The sequence below is a fragment of the Myxine glutinosa genome, chromosome 4 (genome assembly GCF_964187855.1).
Source record: "Myxine glutinosa chromosome 4, kmMyxGlut1.1, whole genome shotgun sequence".
In the NCBI taxonomy this organism is placed as follows: Eukaryota; Metazoa; Chordata; class Myxini; order Myxiniformes; family Myxinidae; genus Myxine; species Myxine glutinosa.
The window spans coordinates 85,754,260-85,779,604 of record NC_136264.1 but is presented as its reverse complement, the minus strand read 5'-3'; the positions used below and the strand labels follow the sequence as shown (position 1 = coordinate 85,779,604).

The 25,345-nt window shown below is 43.9% G+C and overlaps 1 protein-coding gene across 1 annotated transcript in view; it reads right to left on the bottom strand.

Moving 5' to 3' along the window:
• The window catches only part of LOC137424946 (proto-oncogene tyrosine-protein kinase receptor Ret), a 172,083-nt gene that overhangs the window by 59,054 nt on the left and 87,684 nt on the right, over positions 1–25,345 (bottom strand). Inside the window, exons 7-9 of the mRNA XM_078775263.1 lie at positions 22,701–22,971; positions 7,555–7,683; positions 3,986–4,102 (exon numbers count right to left, since the gene is read on the bottom strand). Of these exons, the coding sequence (XP_078631389.1) occupies positions 3,986–4,102; positions 7,555–7,683; positions 22,701–22,971 (517 nt within the window). The remainder of the gene's footprint in view (positions 1–3,985; positions 4,103–7,554; positions 7,684–22,700; positions 22,972–25,345) is intronic.

Here is a 25,345-nt window from a genome sequence, read left to right as displayed (position 1 = left end):
GTGAAGAGAATGACAGAGATCTGTAATCTGGTGGTGAAAGAAGGCCGCATTCCAGTGGTTGGGAACTGAGTACCCTCGTCCCTCTATACAAGGGGAAAGGTGACCCTCTGGAGTGTGGCTCGTACCGAGCGATAAAGTTATTGGAGCATGGAATGAAGGTATTGGAAAGGGTGTTGGAGAGGAGGATAAGGAAGAAAGTGAAGATCGTCGAAATGCAGTTTGGATTTATGCCAGGAAGAGGAACGACCTACACGCTTTTTGTTGTGAGGCAGTTGCAGGAGAAGTACATGGAGAAGAGGAAGAAGTTGTTTCTTGGGTTTGTTGATCTGGAGAAAGTATTCGATAGGGTTCCACGCAAAGTATTGACATGGGCATTGAGGAAGTTAGGAGTGGAGGAATGGTTGATCAGAGTAGTGATGGCAATGTACAAAAGAGCGCGCACAGCTGTAAGGACGAAGGACGGGAACAGTGGTGAGTTTGAGGTGAAGGTGGGAGTGCATCAGGGGTCGGTACTAAGTCCACTACTATTTGTAGCTGTGATGGATGTGCTGGCTCAGAACGTAAAGGAGGGTTTACCGTGGGAGTTGTTGTATGCAGATGATCTGGTGTTGATTGCGGAAAGTATGGATGGACTGAAGGAAAAGATGAACAAGTGGAAGGAATGTATGGAGACAAAAGGTCTGAAGGTGAATATCGGAAAGACGAAGGTGATGGCAAGTGGTAAAGCATGTGGTGAGGTGGAAAGAACTGGGAAGTGGCCCTGTGCTGTGTGCAGGAAGGGTGTCGGAGTGAACTCCATTCAATGTACAATGTGCGCTGAGTGGGTTCATCAAAAATGTAGTGGTCTGAGAGGGTCATTAACCAGTGTGGCAGCTACATTCAAATGTAAGGTGTGCACAGAGGGAGCTGCAGATGGAGGAAATGTTGAGTTGGATCTTGGAGACGGCGTGAAGCTGGAAGGTGTGAAGACATTTTGCTACCTCGGAGACATGCTGAATGGAGAAGGTGGATCAGACTCGGCAACGGTTGCTAGAGTGAGATGTGCATGGAAGAGGTTTCGGGAACTGAGTGGCGTGATGATGAGGAGGGGAGTGTCGTTGAAGCTGAAGGGAAAGGTGTATGCTGCATGTGTGAGAAGTGTTATGATTTATGGGAGCGAGACATGGGTAATGAACGTAGAGCAACAACGAAGGTTGGAAAGGGTGGAAATGCGAATGGTTCGATGGATGTGCGGAGTATCGTTGAGAGAATGAAATATGAATGAATGATCGTTTTTAAGGCCATTTTCCCCGCTCGAGCGGGGGTTAGCCTTGCGGGCCCCATGACAATCATGGTTCCCTGTTTGAGGCAATGTTTTTATGGCCGGATGCCCTTGCTGACGCCAACCCATAGTCGCCTCTTTCAATGCGCAGGGATACGGTGTACCTATTCTAAACCGGGATACACACCCGGTTTAGAGAGAGAGGAAGACAAATGATGAATTGCGAAAGATGATGGGAATAGAGCCTGTGATTGATGCTGTGAAGAGGAACAGGTTGAGATGGTTTGGTCATGTGTTGAGGAAGGATGAAAGTGACTGGTTGAGAAGAGTGATGGAAATGAATGTAGAAGGAAGTAGAGGACGGGGAAGACCGAGAAAGACTTGGCTAAAGATGGTGGAAGAAGAAATGCGGGCAGGGGGGTTAACAAGGAGAGATGCAGAAAATAGGGCAAAATGGAGAAGATTGTCATGGGGACCGCAAGGCTAACCCCCGCTCTAGCAGGGAAAATGGCCTTAAAATGCATGTTGTTGTGGTTGTATTTCTTTAAAACCAAGGTATAATTTCTAAAATCCCGGGTATCATTTCTAAAAACCCAGGTATAATTTCTAAAAACTCAGGTATCACTTCTAAAAACCCAGGTATCATTTCTAAAATCCAGGTATCATTTCTTTAAAAACGGGTCAGGGGATGAGAAAGTGTGCAGGATCTCTAAAAATATTAAAAAAGACACATAAAAGGCAATGCCAGTTCTCGCAGATGCAGCGCTACTAAAAAAAAACGAAGTATCTCTCAGCATTACTGCCAATCTGCCATGAAACTTGCAATACAATGCTATACTTGTGATTTTGACCATTACAGTTGACCTATGACCTTGCTATGTACTGCACATTTTGAAGTTGTTTTTGAAACTCCCGCGAGTCTCTTGTAACAAAACAACTGCTTTTACTTATTTATTTATTTATTTCCTCCTCATCCTCCACCATCGTCCTCGCCGCAGAGGTAATAAATAAAGTTAATGTGATAATCTAAAAATACACGACAGACAGCATGGCCACCGTCCAAAGTTGGGAAGGCCTACCAACAATACCATGAGTGCCCTTCTCTTTCTCTCTCTCTCTCTTTCCCAAAGGAAAAAAGGGAGAAATGATAAAGGGAAAGGAAAAGGGGGAATAAAACACAGTAGAATAAAACACAAAGGTCGGGTGAAAAGAGGGATAAAATAAAAGGAGAAGAACAAAAAGGAAAACTCAACTACAAACACAAAGATAACACACACACACACACACACACACACACACACACACACACACACACACACACACACACACACACACACACACACACACACACACACACACTTAATGGGACAGTATCGGCTATTCCTAAAATATAATATAACTTAAGAATTGCTATAAAATGTGTTAATTTCACAACATCCTATATTCAACGTTATTTACATTGTAAACCTCAAAACATAGTTCCCTTAACTAATATAAGAACCTTAACTTATAAGCAATTGACTGGTTTCCCGACCTCATGGATCATCAGATGAGTTTACCACACACCCACCACAGAGACATGCTAGAAAGGAGGGGGAGAGAAAAAGAGGCACAAAACATGCAGGGAGAAAGGGAGAGAAGGAGAGAGGGAGAGAGAGAGAGGAAGAGGGGGAGAGGGGGAGAGGGGGAGAGGGGGAGAGGGAGAGAGGGAGAGAGGGAGAGAAGGGAGAGGAGGAGAGGGGGAGAGGGGGAGAGGGAGAGAGGGAGAGAGGGGGAGAGGGGGAGAGGGGGAGAGGTAGAGAGGGAGAGAAGGGAGAGGAGGAGAGGAGGAGAGGGGGAGAGGGGGAGAGGGGGAGAGGGGAGAGGGGGAGAGGGGAGACGGGGAGAGGGGGAGATGGAGAGAGGGGGAGAGGGGAGAGGGGGAGAGGAGAGAGGGGGAGAGGGGAGAGTGGGAGAGGGGAAGAGGGAGAGAGGGGGAGAGGGGGAGATGGAGAGAGGGGGAGAGGGGGAGAGGGAGAGAGGGGGAGATGGGAGAGGGGGAGAGGGGAGAGGGAGAGACAGAGAGAGAGAAAGAGAAAGAGAAAGAGAGAGAGAGATTAAAAAATTAAAAAGAAGATAGTTTTTATTAGAATAAGATAATTATGTAAATACAAAGTGTTTATTCATCCTGTTGGGTGCAAATGTGCCAAGCTTTAAAATTAATTTTAGCTCTTTCAGGTGCAATGCTGTGGTGAGGTGAAATTGTGGTGAGGTGAAATTGTGGTGAGGTGAAATTCTCCCCATCTCCCCAATGCAGCGTTTGTTACAGGGAGTGCAGGAGATACATGCACTAGGGTGGTTCTTCAATTCGGTTGGTACTTTTGGTACTTCAATTGGTTGGTACTTTTATAGGTTTACAAGTTTGTATCTAGGTAGATTTAGTTTTTTGAGGAATTGTGTGTCATTCCTACATCGGAAGTCTTCCGACTTCCTGATATGTAGTCGATTCAATTTTAAATTTGATATCAGATTTCAAATTGGTGACTATTTATGCGATTAAATCAAATTCATGAAAATGACAAAAATATAATCATCTTCTTCATAGCCACTTCCAAATAATCTTCCCTATTAGCTTCCCATAGTGCCTTATTTCGCTCATTTATGTACATAACGCATTAACGCATACATGACCGATCCATTTTCATCGTATTTGTGAAAGAGTTGTTGAGATCGGAGTGGTCCTACCATGGCCGACACAGTCCTGTGGGCACAGATCGCTGTGGTTTGCTTCAATCTCATCGCAAATACCATCAGGACAAGTGAGCAGGTTCGGAGAGCAGGTGCTGAAGTTCCTGGAAATTCCTGGAGCAGAACAATATGATCATCATGCACTTAAAATGAGCAATAAGGTGTAAATCAAAGTATGCTGTTTGTTAGTCATAGAGTAAAGTTGTGTAAGTCCCCACTCTCCCCACACCCCACCTCCCACCACCATGTTAACTTATAAACAAGATCAAACAAGAAAAAGAGCAATCAGAGATTGCAAACCCTCACCAGGATGTATTTTCAGTGGTTTTTAAGGCTTTTGTGTTAAAACAAATATGGCGGCCGAACCACGTGACCGATGAGGTCATCATTATTTTTTTTCTAAACTAATTTATTCCTAGATTATGCTCAAGAATTTCATCTTGATCGGATGAAGTTTTGTACTTGTCAAATTACGACGTCATAATGGAGGCACCTATGACATCATCATTAACATATTTTATTCCCCGTGGAGAGTTCTTTACAATGAGCCATGTCTCAATTTTTTCTATGCAGCGCTTTCGGAGATATAGAGGTGCAAAGTTTTTTCGGTTTTCCAAGATGGCGGCCGAACCACGTGACCTATGACGTCATCAATATATTTTTTTCTCCACCAATTTATGCCTACAGGACGCTCAATAAAATTCATCTTGATCGGATGAAGTTTTGTACATGTCGAATTATGACGTCATAATGGAGGCACCTATGACATCATTGTTAACATATTTTATTCCCCATGGAGAGTTCTTTACAATGAGCCATGTCTCAATTTTTTCTATTCAGCGCTTTCGGAGATAGAGGTGCAAAGTTTTTCGGTTTTCCCAAGATGGCGGCCGAACCACGTGACCTATGACGTCATAATTATCATTAAAACATTCCACAGGTGGAGTTGCACCTATGGTGAAAATTTCCTGTCGATCGGACCAACGGTTGCAGCGAAAATCATATTTATTCTGTGCGGACAAACAAACAAACAGACAAACACACAAACAAACTCGAATGCAATACCCTCTCCTCTGGCGAGGGTAATAAGCTATGCGGGGGTCGGGGGAGTTGTGGTGTTGGGGGTAAGCAAGGAGCGGAGGGTGTCTTTTCTCACTTTTACCAACCAGGTGGGTGTCTTGCCCTGCCAATGGCCAATGAGGTCAAATGCACAGTTTACAATGCACAAAATATAATTGTCTGACAGTCCCTCTATAATATGTAAATGCCATAACATCAGGATAGATAGTGGTGGAGATCCCATAACCTTATGCAGGTCATTGGTGAGCCATTATGGTATTTCTATGTGTAAATAGGCCATCACTTCTCTGGGTCATATTTCTGAGCAGCCATGAGAATCAAACAACGCCAAGTGAGGGCGATGCAATAAGCCTTTATCCAATTCACCACTGAGATACATTGATGGTGGTTCAAGTGAGAGTTAGACTTTGGATAATAGCTGTGGGTACCTCCCAATCGGATATATACAGTGCATTTAGAAAGTATTCAGACCCCTTCACTTTTTTCATATTTTGTTATGTTGCAGCCTTATGCTGAAATTGTTTAAATTCATTTTTTCCCTCATGAATCTACACTCAATACCCCATAATGACAAAGAGAAAACAGGATTTTAGAAAGTTTGGCAAATTTATTAAAAAGGAAAAACTGAAATATCACATTGACATTCGTATTCAGATACTTAACTCAGTACTTAGTTGAAGCACCTTTGGCAGCGATAACAGCCTCGAGTCTTCTTGGGTATGACGCAACAAGCTTTGCACACCTGGATTTGGGGATTTTCTGCCATTCTTCTCTGCAGATCCTCTCCAGCTCTGTCAGGTTGGATGGGGACCGTCGGTGGACAGCCATTTTCAGGTCTCTCCAGAGATGTTCGATTGGGTTCAAGTCAGGGCTCTGGCTGGGCCACTCAAGGACCTTCACATAGTTGTCCCTAAGCCACTCCTGTGTTGTCTTGGCTGTGTGCTTAGGATCATTGTCCTGTTGGAAGGTGAACCTTCGGCCTAGTCTGAGGTCCTGGGCACTCTGTTTCAGGTTTTCATTAAGGATATCTCTGTACTTTGCTCCGTTCATTGTTCCCTCAACCCTGACCAGTCCCCCAGTCCCTTCTGTTGAAAAACACCCCCACAGCATGATGCTGCCACCACCATGCTTCACCTTGGGGATGGTATTGGGCAGGTGATGAGGGGTGCCTGGTTTCCTCCAGACATGACGCTTAGAATTGAGGCCAAACAGTTCAATCTTGGTTTCATCAGACCACAGAATCTTGTTTCTCACAGTCTGAGAGTCCTTTAGGTACTTTTTTGCAAACTCCAAGCGAGCTTTCATGTGTCTTTCGCTGAGGAGAGGCTTCCGTCTGGCCACTCTGCCATAAAGCCCAGATCGGTGGAGTGTTGCAGTGATGGTTGTCCTTCTGGAAGTTTCTCCCATCTCCACACAGGATCTTTGGAGCTCAGCCAGAGTGACCATCGGGTTCTTGGTCACCTCTCTTAGCAAGGCCTTCTCCACCAATTGCTCAGTTTGCCGGGTGGCCAGCTCTCCGAAGAGTTCTGGTTGTTGCAAATTTCTTCCATTTAAGAATTATGGAGGCCACTGTGCTCTTGGGAACCTTCAATGCAGCAGAATTTTTTTTTCAGGCTTCCCCAGATCTGTGCCTCGACACAATCGTGTCTCTGAGCTCTGCAGACAGTTCCTTCGACCTCATGGCTTGGTTTTTGCTCTGATATGCATTGTCAGCTGTGAGACCTTATATAGACAGGTGTGTGCCTTTCCAAATCATGTCCAATCAATTGAATAAACCATAGGTGGACTCCAATCAAGGTGTAGAAACATCTCAAAGATGATCAATAGAAATGGGAGGCACCTGAGCTAAATTTCCAATGTCATAGCAAAAGGTCTGAATACTTCTGTCAATGTGATATTTCAGTTTTTCCTTTTTAATAAATTTGCAAAACTTTCTAAAATCCTGTTTTCTCTCTGTCATTATGGGGTATTGAGTGTAGATTGATGAGGGAAAAAATGAATTTAAACGATTTCAGCAAAAGGCTGCAACATAACAAAATGTGAAAAAAGTGAAGGGGTCTGAATACATTCTGAATGCATTGTGTATATATATATATATATATACGCATGACACCACTTGTTTACCGAAACAATGTCATGCAGAAATGCCTCGAGTTGTGCTGACATGTACTAGAATCAGGACGTTGGTTCATGTGCCTGAGTGAAGAAAACTTTCACAATAAAAATAACGAAGGAGCGGACTAATTTCCAAAAAAATCATTGAATGCTCGCAGCTCAAAATGGTGGTGACCCTCTATGATGGAATATTGCAGGAACCCCATTATAATCTGGTGAACAGTCAAAACCGAATTGTGAAAATCTGAAAAATAAAAAACTTGGTGCTTAGTCAAAAGGGGTCACTAGCATCTCGGCTACAGTCTACCACGCATGGTTACAAATATCCTGAATACGTACAAGGAAAGAGAAAGCCAGCCAAGGGGTGATACCTGCAGCTGGGCCTTGCCTCCAGTGGCAGAAACCGGTCAAAGCACCAATACCAGAACAAGCTTCACACAATGACCTTTGTTGGTGTTCAGAACAAGAAGTGAAGCACTCGTCCATGTTTGGCTCCACAACTGAAATAAAGTCACAGTAATTAAGTAAACCGTTACATTAACATAATCACCAAAGTGATATTCAATCAATGTGACTAGATCATGATGATGGAAGCAGTTCAGACAATAACATTTACCAGGTATTAATGGCACAGTAACCATAAACACTTTATTTTACTTTGTTATTACCCTGCACTACAATTACTGGGGACAGGTAGGACAGCTTCGTGGAACTGTATCTATGAATTGCACTGCTTGGATTTGAATCTATATAAAATACGAACCATTATATAAACTATCAGAGTACCTGTCCTACAGGTGATCTTGTTCCAAGCATGCAACACATTCTTCTGACAAATACTTTTATTTGGGAGGTGTATAGGAAACTGACAGCTGCCTCAATCGCTTCCGAAAATAAAATTTTAAAACCCGGGTCAAGTGCATGAAGCAAATATAAAACACGCCTCCTGCTTATAATTCAAAACACCTCACTGCACTAGAACAAAAACATCAATGCACCTCACTGCACAGGAATGTACTGTAAAGGGTGCGGACTTGTAATACCCTCTCCCACCTTGAGGCGGTGCTACACGATACACATTTACATAGAGAATATGCGTCCCTCTCTGCTGCCTCCCCCACCCCTCCCCCCCTCCCCTCTGGCTTTGGTGGCTGCCAAAGACCACCGCAAATATAAAAACGCCCCTATACACTAATTTGGGTCATGCTGATCCTATTTAGCAAGTCTGGTTTTAATCTGACCAGAACTATGAGAGAAGTAACGCGACAAACACACACCGGTCCGTGAATTATAGTAAGGATTATTTTGCCCTTAATGTTCTGCACACATAACATTACATTATATTATTCTATCATTTCAGAGGTGCATTACGCCAGATACACTGTCAGCTAGATACCTTGTGTTTTATACTTCTCCCCCCCCCCCCTTCCCACGCCTCCTCCCCCCAAGCCCTCCCCCTCTCACAGATCTCCCGATGTCCCTGCTCTCAAATGTTGTGTTTGTGCTTCCCCTTCTCACCCCATATTGTCTACCGCTACCCTAATTATATGTTTTGTGTGTCTGTTTGATTTTTTGTGTGATAAATGTTAGCTCTTTCACAATCCTCGATCCTGTATACAAAAAAAAAAAAAAAAGCTAACAATATCCTCTATACAGCAAAGATCACTTGATACTTCCCAAAACAGAAAAAGCCAATGTGTTCTTGTAATCTGGTTTAATTTCAAATTTATACCTCCAGATTCTCTACTTTGGAAGGAATGGCAAACCACTCAGTGCATTCCAAGCCAAGGCCCTGTTTTGACAACACCAACTCACCTTTATTTAAATTGTGAATATCACATCAGAAAAGTGACCAAAATGTTCAAAAGTGCTGAGTGGGTGTGGCGTTAGCGTCATTGGCTACAAAGTGCATTGCCCAGCATATTGAGGTTACTATGTACATGTCCAGCAGCCATTTTCCTGACTTGCCTGAAACACAGTAAACTTCCTGTACATGGTTATGGGATCAATAATCTTGATATATTACTAAAAGGAGACAGCACCCATCCATCCTTCTGTCCATCATCCTTTATTCTAACGTATGCCTGCTGTCATAACATAATATAAATGGTACAGTTGGAAAGCTAATAATCGATTTACTTGAAACAAAAATTAGTGTCCATTTAATCATGAAGATGCCTGTTTTAAAAGCCCATCTTTCCAGGATGGAAGACGATGAAGCGGGATTTGGAACTTTAATGTAGCAGTTCCAATGGAACCATGCTATAGTTATTCTCTGATGACTACTGTAAAATTAGAACTGTAACCACCTATAGTTTTAACTATGGTCTTAAGGAGTACCGTATTACGTCACCTAAGCCTCCATGGGGGATTAAACGAGGTGGGGGATTAAGAGAGGTGGGGAATTATCGTTTTTGAAATTTTCCTTCCCCGGAAGTTTTTTCCTTCCTCTGCTTATTTTTCATTCTCTACAATGGCTGACCAGCCTAGTGTAGGAAATGCTAGAAAAGTCCCTTACAAAAGCTACTCAATCGAGTTTAAAATTTGTGCGATTGATCTATGGTGTGAGATAAAGAAGAATCACAAGATTACTTCTGATGAGCTTGTTAATAATACACAGGTGTGAACAGTGCAGTGTTTACTCCATCGCGGGTGGACAGCGTACCTTTGAGATAAATAAATTAATAAATGGACAAGTTACGACATTACGAGCAGGAGTTATTTTTTATACAAACATACAGTGCATGAACTGATTATTTGTTATAGATGATGCTTTACACTATTTTTTTGTAAATACCTTGCCTAATTCCCCATAGGGATTAGTTGTTGGACCAATTGGGGGGATTAGGCGATGTGGGGGGGTTTGCATTTTTGAATTTTTTTTTGGCTGAAATGCCTAATCCCCCAAGGGGGCTTAGGTGAGGTAATACGGTAATTCTCTGCAGACTACTGTAATTAGACTGCAATTACTTTATTTACCAGCAATCCTAACTGCAGTAAATAAACCACAATAGCATAACCTATAGTGATTCTAAAGTTAACTTAAACTGCCAGGACGTATATGAGAGCACAACTACAGTTCTAACGATACCATTTTTGCCTAATGCTGGCTTCAAGACCTTAAACTCACTCTTAAACATGCCCTCACCGACGTGTAAAGTTTTTTTGTTATTTAAACGCTTGTGATTAGGTTTTGATCACGAATTTGATAATCGCTCTTTGGTGATTGCCGATTAACTTTGAACGAGTGCTCATCACAAGAGAAGCATTCAATCCCACTCCCACGACATTACGAGCAGGAGTTATTTTTTACATGGGGGATTAGGCATTTCAGCCCAAAAAAAATTCAAAAATGCAAACCCCATTCAACATTCAATCCCACTCCTCCCTCCAGGTCTTTAAAACAGCTGTTCACCACCATCTCTTATCTTCCCCCATCGAAAACCTTGATCTTTTCTACCCCCGGTAATTCACCCCAGAGTCCTTGCAGTGTTCATATGTTTTATTCCTCTCCCACCTCCCCCCAAGTCCTCCCGATGTCCCTGCTCTCAAATGTTGTGTTTGTGTCCTTCCCCCTCTCTCCCCATCTTGTCTGCCGCTCCCCTTGTTTTTTGTGTTTTGCGTGTCGGTTTGTCTTTTTGTGTGATTAATGTTAGCTCTTTCACGAGCCTCGATCTTGTATACAAAAAAAAGAAGAAAAAAAAAAAGGAATTCTGCACTCGTCTCACTCTTAAACGCCTTCGTAAATTCGGCCAAAGTACATGGTCACAGAAAGTCATGCATGCTGACCCTAAGACCAACATGTATGGACACACAAGGTGCATATGCTGCTTCTGCCTTCAGACTTCATTAACAAGACAAAAATTAGTTAATCGCTACATTTTTGCAAAGCTCTCAAATTGAAGGACACCATCAATGGAAGGACACTGAAACCACACAAACCATTACAAGAAAGAAGCAAGCAAGTATGAAGGAATGCATCAGCCACTGAATGACTCGTAAGACTTCTCCTGCATACTTTAAAGTGGATCCATCATTAAAGCACCGAACACCTAGTCCAACATTAACTTTCTTTCCTACTTATTCTTCATCAGATTTCAGATTCATTGGATTTCACACACTAGTAACGGTACCCACCCGATGGGCGGGGCTTCAATTGGGAAGCCCAAATGAAAAGGCAAAATATCAGAAATTGAAGGCTTTTTTACATTAAACGATTCATATAAACATCTGTTGAATCATAATCACACGTAAATCATCAAAATCTAAACAGTACATGGCGCCCATTTTGAAAAAAGATTGAATTCTGCAAAACGGAAGTGGCCGCTACACATCTTTCTCAGTTGCACGTTTATGTGTGAAGACTGCACGCCGAATCTGTAACACGGAAGCGGCTGCTACACCTGTTTCTCAGTCGCTTTGCACACGCTGCCATGTTCCTTCGGGGCCGCACATTTGGATAGGAAGAGTTCGTCAGGAGTCAATCTACTCTCTCCTGGTATGTAGAATAAACAGTATTTGTAGAATTTCAACAAAAGCCACATCACTGTTCATATCGGTAAATATGATTCCATCGTGTTTGGAAAAACTGGAAAATTGGAAAATTGGAAAACTTGGAAAAATTGGAAAAACAATATAGCCTATTTTACTCCCAGGGGTCCCAGGAATACCCACCCAAAATATCGTTGCGATCGGTTAAGCCATTTTTGGGGTACCTTCGAACGGACGGACATTTGGTGAATTATAGTAAAATGCAAGCAGGGCCGGTTTAACCTTTTGTTGGCCTGGCACCAAATAAATTTGCAGGCCCCCATTTGTATATATATATACAAATATATATATATATATATATATATATATATATATATATATATATATATATATATATATATATATATATATATATATATATATATATATATATATATATATATACAGACTTGGCATTTAATATGGAATCTTTTTTTTTTCTTGAGTTGGGTTTACTTTCTTAACTCAGTATTAGTAAGGGAAACATATGAAAATCTGTTAACTAAATTGTTACCAAAAAATTTCTTCAACAATATGTTTGCAAAGGTGTGTAATAACATGTGTTAAAATGTTGAAGTTCAACTCCCGTGGGAAACCCAGAAAAAAAGCTGTTGAATTCGGGTACCGAAAAATTATTTTCGAGAATTTTTATTTTTTTTAATCGGCCCTTAAGTAACTTATGAGGGGTCAAATAAGGGTTTTTCATGATTCTGAGTTGATTGATAACATTTATATTTCACCACAGACACTCCTTTGTGGAAAAATAATTTCTAAATATATCTCATTTTCTACTTTGCAGGACATGGAGTCTAGCAATATGGATGAAGACGTTACTCCACCTGTGCTCAATTGCTTCATCTGTGCACGCTCGGATACACCAGCTGAAAGGCTCATACAGGCAACTCCAAAGGGATACTCAACTTTATTGAAACAAGCAGAAACTGTCGAAAATGTTACTGTTGTGGAACGTATGAAGGAGGCTCAAAAGGAAGGAAAACTGAGGTACCACCAGAAGTGTAATAATGATCTGTACAACAACTTTGTTGCAACCACCAAGAAGTCAGCTCAAGTATCAAAGGCAGAGAAAGAGTCATCAAAGTTGAAGAGAAGACGCACTACTTGTGAGTTCAGTTCATCAACTGGCTGCAGTTCTAGAAGATCACAGTCAGTTGACCTCCTGTATAAGGATGTATGCATTCTTTGCAACCAACCAGCCCAGCTCTACAAAAATAATCCAGCACAAGCTAGAAAGAAATACAGAGTGCCAGATAATTTGACTGCAGATACACTGAAGGCAAGCTTGCTGAAGACAGCACGGAGTCGCAGGGATGACTGGGGCACTGAAGTCACTGGACGCCTGGAAGGGATCAACGACTTGGTAGCAGAAGAAACACTGTACCATTTGCGATGCAAACTTATGTTTGCGAGAGGTGACAGTTTGTCCAAGACTGATGAGGAAGGAAAAAGGAAGAGAGGACAGAGGAGTATTGATGAGGAGCGAGAGGCAGTTTTTATTGAATTCTGCGAATGGTTAGACTCAGAATTAGAGCATGGGGTAATGAACATGGACCAAGTCCATGAAAAGCTGCAGGAGTTTGATCAGTCACCAGAGAAGAGCCTTTCTTATTCAAAGCATTGGCTAAAGATAAAACTTCTAGAGAAATACGAAGACACCTTGTATTTCACAACACAGGAAAGAAGGGCAGATGTACTCTGTCTCAAAGATGGCACCGACAATATTCTGCGAGAGCATCATGCTAATCTTGACCATGGAGATGAGAAGACTCAGATCATAAAGATCTTAAAGAAGATCGACATCTTCCTTGACACAGAAGCCACCAAGGAAACAGTGATTCAGGCTGGTACTGCGATTTTCAAGTACATTTACCATGGACGAGATACTACATTGGGTGAAATTCGGTACAACATGTTCTCAAGGAAGGCAGCGGCAGGAGTGATCAAACCAGAGACTCTACATCCAACAGAGGGTGCAGCTGCACAACATTCACTCCGTGCCTACCTGCAGACCCGGGACTGGATCCTTCTACAGAGCATGTCTCTGAACCCCAGTGACTATGGATGGACAATAGGTGTGCATGGGTATGAGCCAGTTCCAACACTGGACCCCACGGCTCCTGAGGAGCTATTGCAGTTCACGAGCTGTAATTGTCATGGAGATTGCAGCAACCGGCGATGCAGCTGCAAGAAGAATGGGGTCACGTGCATCTCGGCCTGTGGAGTCTGTAATGGCATTACATGCAGAAACTGCAGTCATAATGTTGTTGAGTCTGAAGAAGACATAGACAATGACTGTTGAAACTTCTGACATTGTGAATGAGAAATAACTCTTGAGTATTATATATGTATGTGAAATAAAAGCTACTTTGTGTGTAAATGTAAAAGTGAAAATATAAATGTTAACAATCAACTCAGAATCATGAAAAACCCTTATTTGACCCCTCATAAGTTACTTAAGGGCCGATTTAAAAAAATAAAAATTCTCGAAAATAATTTTTCGGTACCCGAATTCAACAGCTTTTTTTCTGGGTTTCCCACGGGAGTTGAACTTCAACATTTTAACACATGTTATTACACACCTTTACAAACATATTGGTGAAGAAATTTTTTGGTAACAATTTAGTTAACAGATTTGTGAAAAATCTCATAAAATGCCCTTACTATATATCAATCTGGTGAGTTTCTTTTACACTTTGGTGATTTATTTGTTAAAAGAACCATGTCACTGATTGTCTGTCGCAGTAAGAAGTCAACAACAGGATTATATCACAGGTGGCGTGGCAAAATGTACGGACAGGTGCATTTGACGATTGGCTTCACAGTCGGGTATACAAGGGTTGTTGCATTCTGTATTAGTGGAAAACAACTGCTGCACGTCTCCAAAAGTTATTGCCGCTTCCTCTGGAGATGGTCCGTCAACTCGACAATGCTGTGTGTCATGGAGTGGTGGCTATACGAAATTACGGCATGAAAGAGCGTGCTATTGCTCAGCAGTATGGCATCACTCAAGGTCAGGTGTCAAAGATCCTGAAACAAAATGCTCAGAGGGGTGTCCCTACTCCAATAACGAGACCAGGACATCCCCGCAGAACCACAAGGAGGGATGATCGCCAGCTGCACCGGTTAGTCCGCAATGGCCGTACCAAGTCAGCTAATCGGCTTAGGGCTGAGTGGCAGCAACTGACAAACGTGCCTGTATCCAGAAGGCTAGTCAACCAACGACTGGTTCAAGCAGGCTATCGTGCCAGGCGTCCCATGAGAAAGCCATGCCTGACCAGACAACACCGCCAGCACCGATTGCAGTGGGCCAGAGAGCACCGTCAATGGCAGCCAGGACACTGGAATCATGTGATCTTCAGTGACGAGTCTAGATTTCTGGTCTATCGTCAAGATGGCCGCGTCCGAGTGCGCAGACAAGTGCATGAAGCCTACAACAAAGATTGTATAGTGCCAAGAGTCCAAGCTGGAGGTGTTGGGGTGTCCGTTTGGGCTGCTTTTCATGCAGGGGGCAAAACTGACCTGGTTGTTCTGAATGGAAACCTGAACCAGTTCAAGTACAGGGCCATTCTGGAAGAAACATTGCTTCCATTTGCTCGTGCAGCCTTTTGAGGACACTTTGTCTTCCAAGATGACAATGCACGGCCTCATCGTGCTCGCATGATCCAACACTTTCTTGCTGACCGTGGTGTAGAGCATCTGGAGTGGCCTGCGATATCCCCGGATATGAATCCGATAGAGAACTTGTGGGCAGAATTAACGCATCAAATCGACCACTTGGACCAGCAGCCGACCTCTGTGCGTGAATTGCAGCAGGCTATTGTCACTGCATGGCAAGCGATTCCTGTCCAAATCTTGGCAAATCTAGTGAACAGCATGCCTCAACGTGTACGTGCTCTCCTGAATGCTCGTGGGGGTTACACGAAGTACTGAACTGTAATTTTACTGTCCGTAATCCCAGTCGTAATTTAACTTTTGTTTTTGTTAAATAAAAAATTGGCTAATGTGCAAAATAAAGAGATACTTCTGGAAAACGTACAGAAGTTTAACACAGTACTGTCCATGAATTGAGTTCGATATCAGTTTCCATAACTTTCAAGGATCAATTTATTTGTTTCGAAATGTCAAATGTGGTTTTTGTTTCTTTTAAAGGTCACATTAACAAAATCTAGAATAATTTCAACATAATTCCAATGAACATTTGGTTCTAAGACATCTTGAAAAGTAAGTTCACCCCCACAAAAAAAATATTCCATATTAAATGCCAAGTCTAAATATATATATATATATATATATATATATATATATATATATATATATATATATATATATATATATATGTAATAATCAAGAAACAATCCTGAGTTTCCAACTTATTGCTAATGTTACGGAGTCCTCTAAAATCTCCTGGTCTCGGTAACCTCCGAACCCCGAGAGGAACCCCGGCAGAAAAATATATTACCCTGTGTTGAAAATCAATAGTGAAACCACACCGATGATTGTAAATGAACAAACTTGTATTATAAATCACACACAGGTAATACGGTACAGCAAATGGCCATTAAGAGTGCACTCTATATATATCTTATATAAAGTCAAGTGACTCACTGCTCTGCCAGCAAATGAACGGACACTCCTCAATGTCTCTATGACTTTTCCCAAGGCGAATGGGATTCGCTCCAGCGGTCGATGGAACGAAATCCAGTGGAAGCCCGAATCTCGCTCTCCAGTCGATATCCGAAGCGTGTACAGTGGGCAAGGGTGCTCTTCCCGCCAAACTGTACAACGGCGCCCTCCAGAGGCGCACCTTCACCGCTCCCTCAGCAAACCGCAACGTAATTGGAGACGAAGCGGTCACACCCACTCATCCCCGACAGATGGTAGGATGTTGGGGGTGACGATGACACGAAGCAAACGTTCACCGGTGTCCGAAGCACGGGGTCCAAAATGGCTGACGGCTCTGGCTTGAGCCGATGCGACGAGGCAAGGATTCGTCGGAATCTCAGCGCCCCAAATCTGTCTTTGCAGATTTCTCCACTCCAGCGAATATTCTTATCGCCGGATGTCCCTTCCAGGAACTCAAAATCCCCTCACGGCTGTCGGTAAACCTGGCTCGTTACGGAGCGCTGACGTCACCGTCCTCTCCGACTTTGCGCGCGCTGCTTCTTCCTCTTCACCTTCTCGTCTTTCCGGTTCGGTGTCCTGTATCATTTAAAGTTAGCCTTTTTAACTTTAAATAACCGTTCCTGGATAATAAGCCTTTTGAAGATAAATATAGTACATAATATCAGAACTACATCAAGTGGGTGAAAACCACAATAACGGAAGTCACGAATCCGTAACACTTCCTCCCATCAAGAAAGAAAGTTTGAACACAGCGAAAACTTTCTTTGCATGCAAACTTTTTTTTAAACAAAAGTAAATTCACAACCCACATCATCAATTCCCATGGGCAACAATATTCAACACTCCCCAAAAATAAAGCAACAAAATTTCACACAACCCACAGAGATTTCCAAAGTTAATTCACTCTGGACAAAGCATCAGCAACGACATTGTCCCTGCTCTTAACAAGCTCAATTTCCCGTTGGACTCCTGCAAAGCCAAACTCCATCTCATCACCTCTGATTTTTACTTTCAGTTTCTTGTGAATGAAGGTTAAGAGGTGGTGATCAAAAATCCAAGGCCAGCAAATCTATAGCACTTTTCCCGGGAGGCCGAGCTGAAGGTCAGGTTCCATGGTGGTTGGGTGGTGAGGCCTGGAAGTATTCCCTACATGGACGCCTTTAGGAACGTGGAGTTCACGGTTAATCCGTGCAGGAACGTTTACTACATGGACGCCTTTAGGAACGTGGCGTTCACGGTTAATCCGTTTAGGAAAGTTCACTACATGGACGCCTTTATGAACGTGGCGTTCACGGTTAATCCGTGTAGGAATTTTTCCTCGGCTGCTCCGCAGCATTCAGTGCTTCAACTCTTTCTAACTTTCGTAATAATCCCAGTTGGACCGCTTGTCCCTGTGGTCACGGGAATAGCGGTCTCCTTCTCGGCCGCTACCCTGATAATCATTCTTTCGGGAGATGCCGTAACTCTGGGAGCCTCCATGGTAATATCGGCTGCGGCCACCACCAAAACTACCGCCAAGTTGTCCTCTTCTGTAGACCCCTCGGCGCCTACGAAATGCCTTCCCTAGGGTATGGTCCGACCCTCCAACTTCTTGCTATTCAGATCCTTTTCTGCATCTCTGGCGTCCTTTGAGTTTTCAAACGTGACAAAGCCATACCCTCTTGACTTTTGTGTCTCCCTGTCTTTTATCAGCAGTACTTCCAAAAGCGGTCCATATTTGCTGAAGGCAGACTCCAGAACATCTTCCTTTGTTTTGAAGTTCAGTCCACCTACAAATAACTTGCTAACTTTGTCGCCATCCCTAACTGGTGTGGTGTTATTTTCCCTACTGGGCTTTTTAACAACCATCGGGTTACCATAAACTTGACCACTGGCCAAATCATTCCCGATAACAACAGATACTCCCTCTACAGGAAGAGTGGTTTGTAAACCTACGGTGACCGGTCCTGACACCACATCGGACTCCAACTGGATGGCATGAAGTCGAGCTCTAACACAGCCACCAATCCCCTGTAAACGAACACTATCACCAGTTGCTGTCTCCTCTGACAATGGCAAGATGCCTTCAAGCATTAAAGATTGATGTGCTCTGGTGTCCCTCAATACCCTAACAGGTCTCCGGCTAGTCGAGGCTCCATCCAGTGACACAAATCCCTCTGAAATAAATTGTTGGTAACCCTTTTGAGGGCGACCACTCACATTTGCCATTGCATTCGGAGTGGTACTAGTCGAACTCCGCTCCTGATTTTCCTTTCCCAGAGCATAACAGTGGGACATCAAGTGTCCAGGTTTATGGCAAAAAGCGCAAGTAGGCCCGGAGAAGAACCTCGTGGTTTGTCTCGAGCCCCCCGGAGGATAAGTCTGCCTTGGAACTGGTGCCTTCAAATTTCTAGAAGTCTTGGTATCAGAGTGGTCCTCATAGTCATCGCCAGGCCGCCCCCCTGAATCTTCGTTCTCCGCACCAGATGTATCATAACTCTCCGTGCGAACTCTAGGCGGGAAGTTAGGTTTATGGAACCTCATCCTGTGTGTTAAGGCATAGTCATCTGCCATGGTTGCCGCCTCATACAACTTTGGTACTTTCCTTTCCTCCAGATGTACTTTAATGTCCTCATGGACACACTGTTGGAATTCCTCCACCAGGATCAATTGTCGCAATAGTTCGAAGTCTTTCCCAACTCCTCTTGAATCACACCACCGATCAAACATGGTTTCTTGCATTCTGGCAAACTCCACATGGGTCTCACTCTCCCTCTTCCTGGCGTTCCGGAATCTTTGCCGGTAAGCTTCAGGGACCAATTCATAGGCTTTGAGAATGGTTTTCTTCACTATCTCATAATCTGCACATTGCTCAATCGGTAAAGCCGAAAAAAGATTTTGAGCTTTACCCACCAGAACACTTTGTACTAATATGGTCCAGGACTCCTCTGGCCATTTTAGCATTTGAGCCACTTTCTCAAAGTGTAAAAAAAACTTGGCTACCTCCTTTTCATTGAAGGGTGGAACCAGCCTCACATATCTGCCAACATCCCAGGTGTTTTGACTAGTTGTCGAACCAGTCGGCATGGGTGGTAACTCTCCCCGTTCTCTCATTAACTCCAGCTCCTTGACTTTAATTTCCTGCTAACGCGCCAATTCACGGTCCTTTAACTCCCTTTCGGCTCTTCTCTCCTCTGCTTCGATTTCTCTTGCAGCTCGCCTTTCCTCTGCTTTTTTGTCTTCTAACCTTTCCTGGAGTTCTCTTTCCTGTACTTTTAACCTTTCCTGGAGTTCTCTTTCCACTCTCCTTTCCTCTGTTTTTTCTCTTCTAACCTTTCCTGGCTCTTCAATTGCATCTCCGTTTTTTGGAGCTCCACACTTTCTTGTTCTTCTGGTAACCAATCCAAGGCTCGCTCTCTCCATGTTCCTTGTTCCACCATAGATTCTATCACCACTGTCTGCATCTCTGTTTTCTTCATTTTAGCTCGGACCTCCAAGCTAAAATGTTTGCCCAATATCAAGAGTCCCGATTTTAGTAACGCACGGAACTGTGCCTCACTAGGGGTCGCTGTAAACTTCTCTGCATCAAACTCCATGGTGACTATCCGTTAACACCTGTTAACCTTCACACAAGGAATTTCCCCAAAAAAACAAAAAAAAAATTTTGGGGGTTTTTTGAAAAATTTGGGAATTAAAAAAACAAAAACAAAAAAAAACAGCCTGGTGTTGGGCTAGCGGCTAGGGTGCCAGCTTAGGATCCAAGGATCCTGGGTTCTAATCCCGGTCGATCGCTGAATTAACGCCAGGGGGGTTGACTCAGCCTGTCATCTTGGGAAAAGTCATTTTGAAAAATTTGGGAATGTTGAACAAATTTCAAAATTGGAAAATTTGGGAATGCTAGGGAATTCTATCCCGGACGATATTTAAGGAATTTTATATCCCGGACGAGCCCCCAATTTCTGTTACGGAGTCCTCTACAATCTCCTGGTCTCGGTAACCTCCGAACCCCGAGAGGAACCCCGGCAGAAAAATATATTACCCTGTGTTGAAAATCAATAGTGAAACCACACCGATGATTATAAATGAACAAACTTGTATTATAAATCACACACAGGCAATACGGTACAGCAAATGGCCATTAAGAGTGCACTCTATATATATCTTATATAAAGTCAAGTGACTCACTGCTCTGCCAGCAAATGAACGGACACTCCTCAATGTCTCTATGACTTTTCCCAAGGCGAATGGGATTCGCTCCAGCGGTCGATGGAACGAAATCCAGTGGAAGCCCGAATCTCGCTCTCCAGTCGATATCCGAAGCGTGTACAGTGGGCAAGGGTGCTCTTCCCGCCAAACTGTACAACGGCGCCCTCCAGAGGCGCACCTTCACCGCTCCCTCAGCAAACCGCAACGTAATTGGAGACGAAGCGGTCGCACCCACTCATCCCTGACAGACGGTAGGATGTTGGGGGTGACGATGACAAGAAGCAAACGTTCACCGGTGTCCGAAGCACGGGGTTCAAAATGGCTGACGGCTCTGGCTTGAGCCGATGCGACGAGGCGAGGATTCGTCGGAATCTCAGCGCCCCAAATCTGTCTTCGCAGATTTCTCCACTCCAGCGAATATTCTTATCGTCGGATGTCCCTTCCAGGAACTCAAAATCCCCTCGCGGCTGTCGGTAAACCTGGCTCGTTACTGAGCGCTGACGTCACTGTCCTCTCCGACTTTGCGCGCGCTGCTTCTTCCTCTTTACCTTCTCGTCTTTCCTGTTCGGTGTCCTGTATCATTTAAAGTTAGCCTTTTTAACTTTAAATAACCGTTCCTGGATAATAAGCCTTTTGAAGATAAATATAGTACATAATATCAGAACTACGTCAAGTGGGTGAAAACCACAATAACGAAGTCACGAATCCCTAACACTAAATTGATAGCTCAGATGGATGCACATAATATGCACCCATAATATAAACCACGGTGCCAATGAAAAAAAAAATGTGATAAAAAGTTTCTCCAAACTGTCCCTATTTCTTGATTATTATTTTTTTGTATTAGTGACTGTCCCTATTCACCCGTAAAACGGGGTGAATAGGGACAGCCATAAAAATCCTATTTATTCCTATTTAACCCATATATGGGGTTAATAGGGACTATAAGTTGCTTTTAAAAAAAAACAAGCGAACACTTTCAACCCAAATATCAACAAATCAGTATGGTTATCAATTTTCAGCGAAAAAGTTTCCGAACTTTTTTTCAGTTTGTGTCCCTATTCACCTTGCTGTCCCTATTCACCCCATTTTACGGTACTTGAACCTGAGGCCTTCGTTAAATAATTGTCGTACTGCACAAAAATTGAACCACTCCTTGATTGGCTTGAACTGAAGAGGTTTCTAAAATTTCAACTTCCTCTCGCTGGGCAATTCAACTTCATATATTCGTATAGCTAAGAGCTTTAAGGCTTTCACCAGTGTGCTTTTATTTACTGGACAGACACACAAAGTCATGACTGAGTAATGGTGAATAGCCTCAGAAGTCTCAGGAATAAAATAAGTATAAAGAGAAGGTGATAAACCAAATAAAGATGTGGGATGACTAAATCTAACAGGCACAAAATAACCTTGATAGAGGAGACAGAGCATAAAAATTCATGGAAGACACAATGTGAGGTAATCATATAGTTTTAGATAAATTATGAAGACAATGGAAAACTATAACGCCACTCAGGAGAGAGCATACCTTCACCTGGTTGGCCATATCACGTGAAGAATCACTTAAAAATTAAACAACTCTCCTATCCGAATCCATATTCAGATCTTCACCAAAATTGAATCGATTCTTCCTTGTCACACACACAACGTGTCAACAAGTTTCGTCCAAATCCATCCATAACTTTTTGAGATATCCTGCTATGTATCGTTTTTGGCCCTATCTCCCAATGGTGAAGAATCACTTAAAAAATTAAATAACTCCCATATCCGAATCCATTTTCAGATCTTCACCAAAATCGAATCTATTTGTCCTTGTCAGACACCCAACCGGTCCACCAGGTTTCATCCAAATCCGTCCACAAGTTTTTGAGATATCCTGCAATGTATCGATTTTGGCCCTATCTCCCAATGGTGAAGAATCACTTTAAAAATTCTAGTAGCCGAATCCGAATCCGAATCTTCACCAAAATCTAATCATTTCGTCCTTGTCACATACGCTACATCTCAGCCAAATTTCGTCCGAATCCGTCCACAACTTTTTGAGATATTTTGTTCACAAACAAACAAACGGACAGGGGTGAAAACATAACCTCCATCCACAATTGGTGGCAGAGGTAACAAAGGGCTGTGGAAAAGTCAATACAATATATGGGATCCTTACCTTGTCCTTGTAAGACCACTTTAAGGCTGGCATTTGCACGGACACCTGACATTCGATCCCAAGCCCGGACTTCGAATTGAAGATGCTGGCACGTGGGGAGACGCAGCACCTCTGCATTCGAAACAAAGAGCATGCCGGTGTCTCGTACGATGTCCACTGCACCGAGACACGGCCATGGTTCGTCTCCGATTTGAGGTTCTTCAGGCACCATCTGATATTCCACCTCGGCAGTCTGCAACCGGTCGCTGTCAGCCACACGTGCATGGCCAAACTGTCCAGAGGCATGAAGGATGACATTTTACACCCCATGTCCATTCAGATATTCATTCAAATCTATATATATATAAAACACAGTTTGTGTGTGTGTAATGTTACCGATAGACTCCTAAACGGAGAGGCTCACGAACTTGATATTTGGCACAAACATGGCCATTGAGCCTGGTACGAACATGGTCGACCTAAAAATTTATTTCATCATATTTTTAAACCATATTTTTTACCTCAGCGCATTTCAGCGAGGAATATTATGACCGGAATGGCAGAGCAGCGCGCTGATTCGCTCAGAGCGATCACGTGATGTTCCAACTTTGCCGCCATAATCTTACAGTTATGCGTTCACACGTAATTCAGTTTTTTCACATTTCAGCGAGGAACATTGCCATTCACACCACACAGGTTTTTTTTCACTTTCATCTGATATTTGTGATTTATTTCAAACAAACTGTATTTCCCATCTACACGGCCATGTATTCCTATTAACGTTATGTAAAGTACATAAATTGTGTGGATTACGTCATTTGTGGATGTGATCAATTGCCAGTAACCATCAATATCCCTCCCCTCCCCTTCCCTCCTCCCCCTCCCTCCCGCTCCCCTCCCTTTCCCCCCTCCCCTCCCCCTACCCTTCCCCCTCCCTTCCCCCTCCACCCTAACCTCTCCCCTTCCCCCCTCCCCTTTCCCCTCCCCTCCCCCCTCCCCTTTCCCCTCCCCTCCCCTCCCTTCCCCTCCCCCTCCCTTTCCCCCATGCCCTCCCTTTCCCCCCTACCCCTTCCTTTCCGCCCTACCCCTTCCCCATCCCCCTCCCCCCTCCCCTCCCCCTCCCTTTCCCCCATGCTCCTCCCTTTCCCCCCTACCCCTTCCTTTCTGCCCTACCCCTTCCCCACCCCCTCCCCCTCCCCCTCCCTTTCCCCCATGCCCCCCTCCCTTTCCCCCATGCCCCTCCCTTTCCCCCCTACCCCTTCCTTTCTGCCCCACCCCTTCCCCATCCCCCTCCCCCTCCCCTCCCCCTCCCTTTACCCCATGCTCCTCCCTTTCCCCCTACCCCTTCCTTTCTGCCCTACCCCTTCCCCACCCCCTCCCCCCTCCCCCCTGCCCCTCCCCCTCCCCCTCCTCCCCCTCCCTCTCCTCCCCCCTCTCCTCCCTCCCCTCCCCCCACTCCTCCCCCCCTCCCATCCCTCCCCTCCCCCCTCCCCTCACCCTCCCCCTCCCCCTCCCCCCTCCCCTCACCCTCCCCCTCCCCTCCCACTCCCCCTCCCCCCTCCCCCCTCTTCTCCCCTCCCCCCTCTCATCCCCTCCCCCCCGTTCCCCGCCGCTCCCCTCCCCCCTCCCACCCTCCTCCTCCTCCCCCCTCCCACCCCCTTCCCCCTCCAATCCCTCCCCCTCCCCATCCCCCCCCCTCTTCTCCCCTCTCCCCCTCCCACTCCCCACCCCCCCTCTTTTCCCCTCTCCCCCTCCCCCTCCCCCTCCCCCCTCTTCTCCCCTCTCCCCCTCCCCCTCTTATCCCCTCTCCCCTCCCCCTCTTCTCCCCTCCCCCCCGTTCCCCTCCCATCCCCCGCCCGGCAATGCCGGGTACTTCTGCTAGTATTAAATAATAATACCTAAATATTATATTAAATCAATAAGAATTAATTATTATTATTATATATTATTAATAATTATATTAATAAAATAATTAATTAATAATTATTAATAATTATTATTATATTAATTAATAATAATAATAAAATATTAATAATAAATAATAATATTAAATAAATTAAATTAATAATAATAACAATATTAAATAATACAGTTAATGACTTAACTGAAATGATTTTTTAATACAAGCAAGAGTAGATGCAAGAAAGGAAGTTGACTCTTCTAATGTGCGTTATGTCCTCATTCCAACACCACACGTTTGAATTACTAGCCCAGCAACATATTTGTGCAACACAATTGCATGAGCTGAGAGAAGAACAACAAAAGTCATCTAGCAGTCAGGGGTTGTTTCTTTGTTTAGAATCTAGATAGAAGCTGGGTGTCCATCTGCTCGCATTAGTTGTTGGATACGGTATTAAAGATCCCACACATCCTTAAGAAAGAGGAGGCAAATGTCACATGCATCCTGGGCAAATTCAAAATTCCTGACCACCCTTGTGGCAAACAGCAGCCAGATGCTGTGTACAAATTAATGGATAGAACATAGAGGTCACCGGCCAAAACAAGGGGTATGCACTTAACAGCACAAGTCCAAGGGCCCTGCGGAATCACTCGTTATCCCATATACACTCGTTATCCCATATACACTCATACTCACACATGCCAGAGCTACTTGTATTTGTCAATCTTACTACCTGTATTATAACCACCTTTAGAGGCCATTTTTC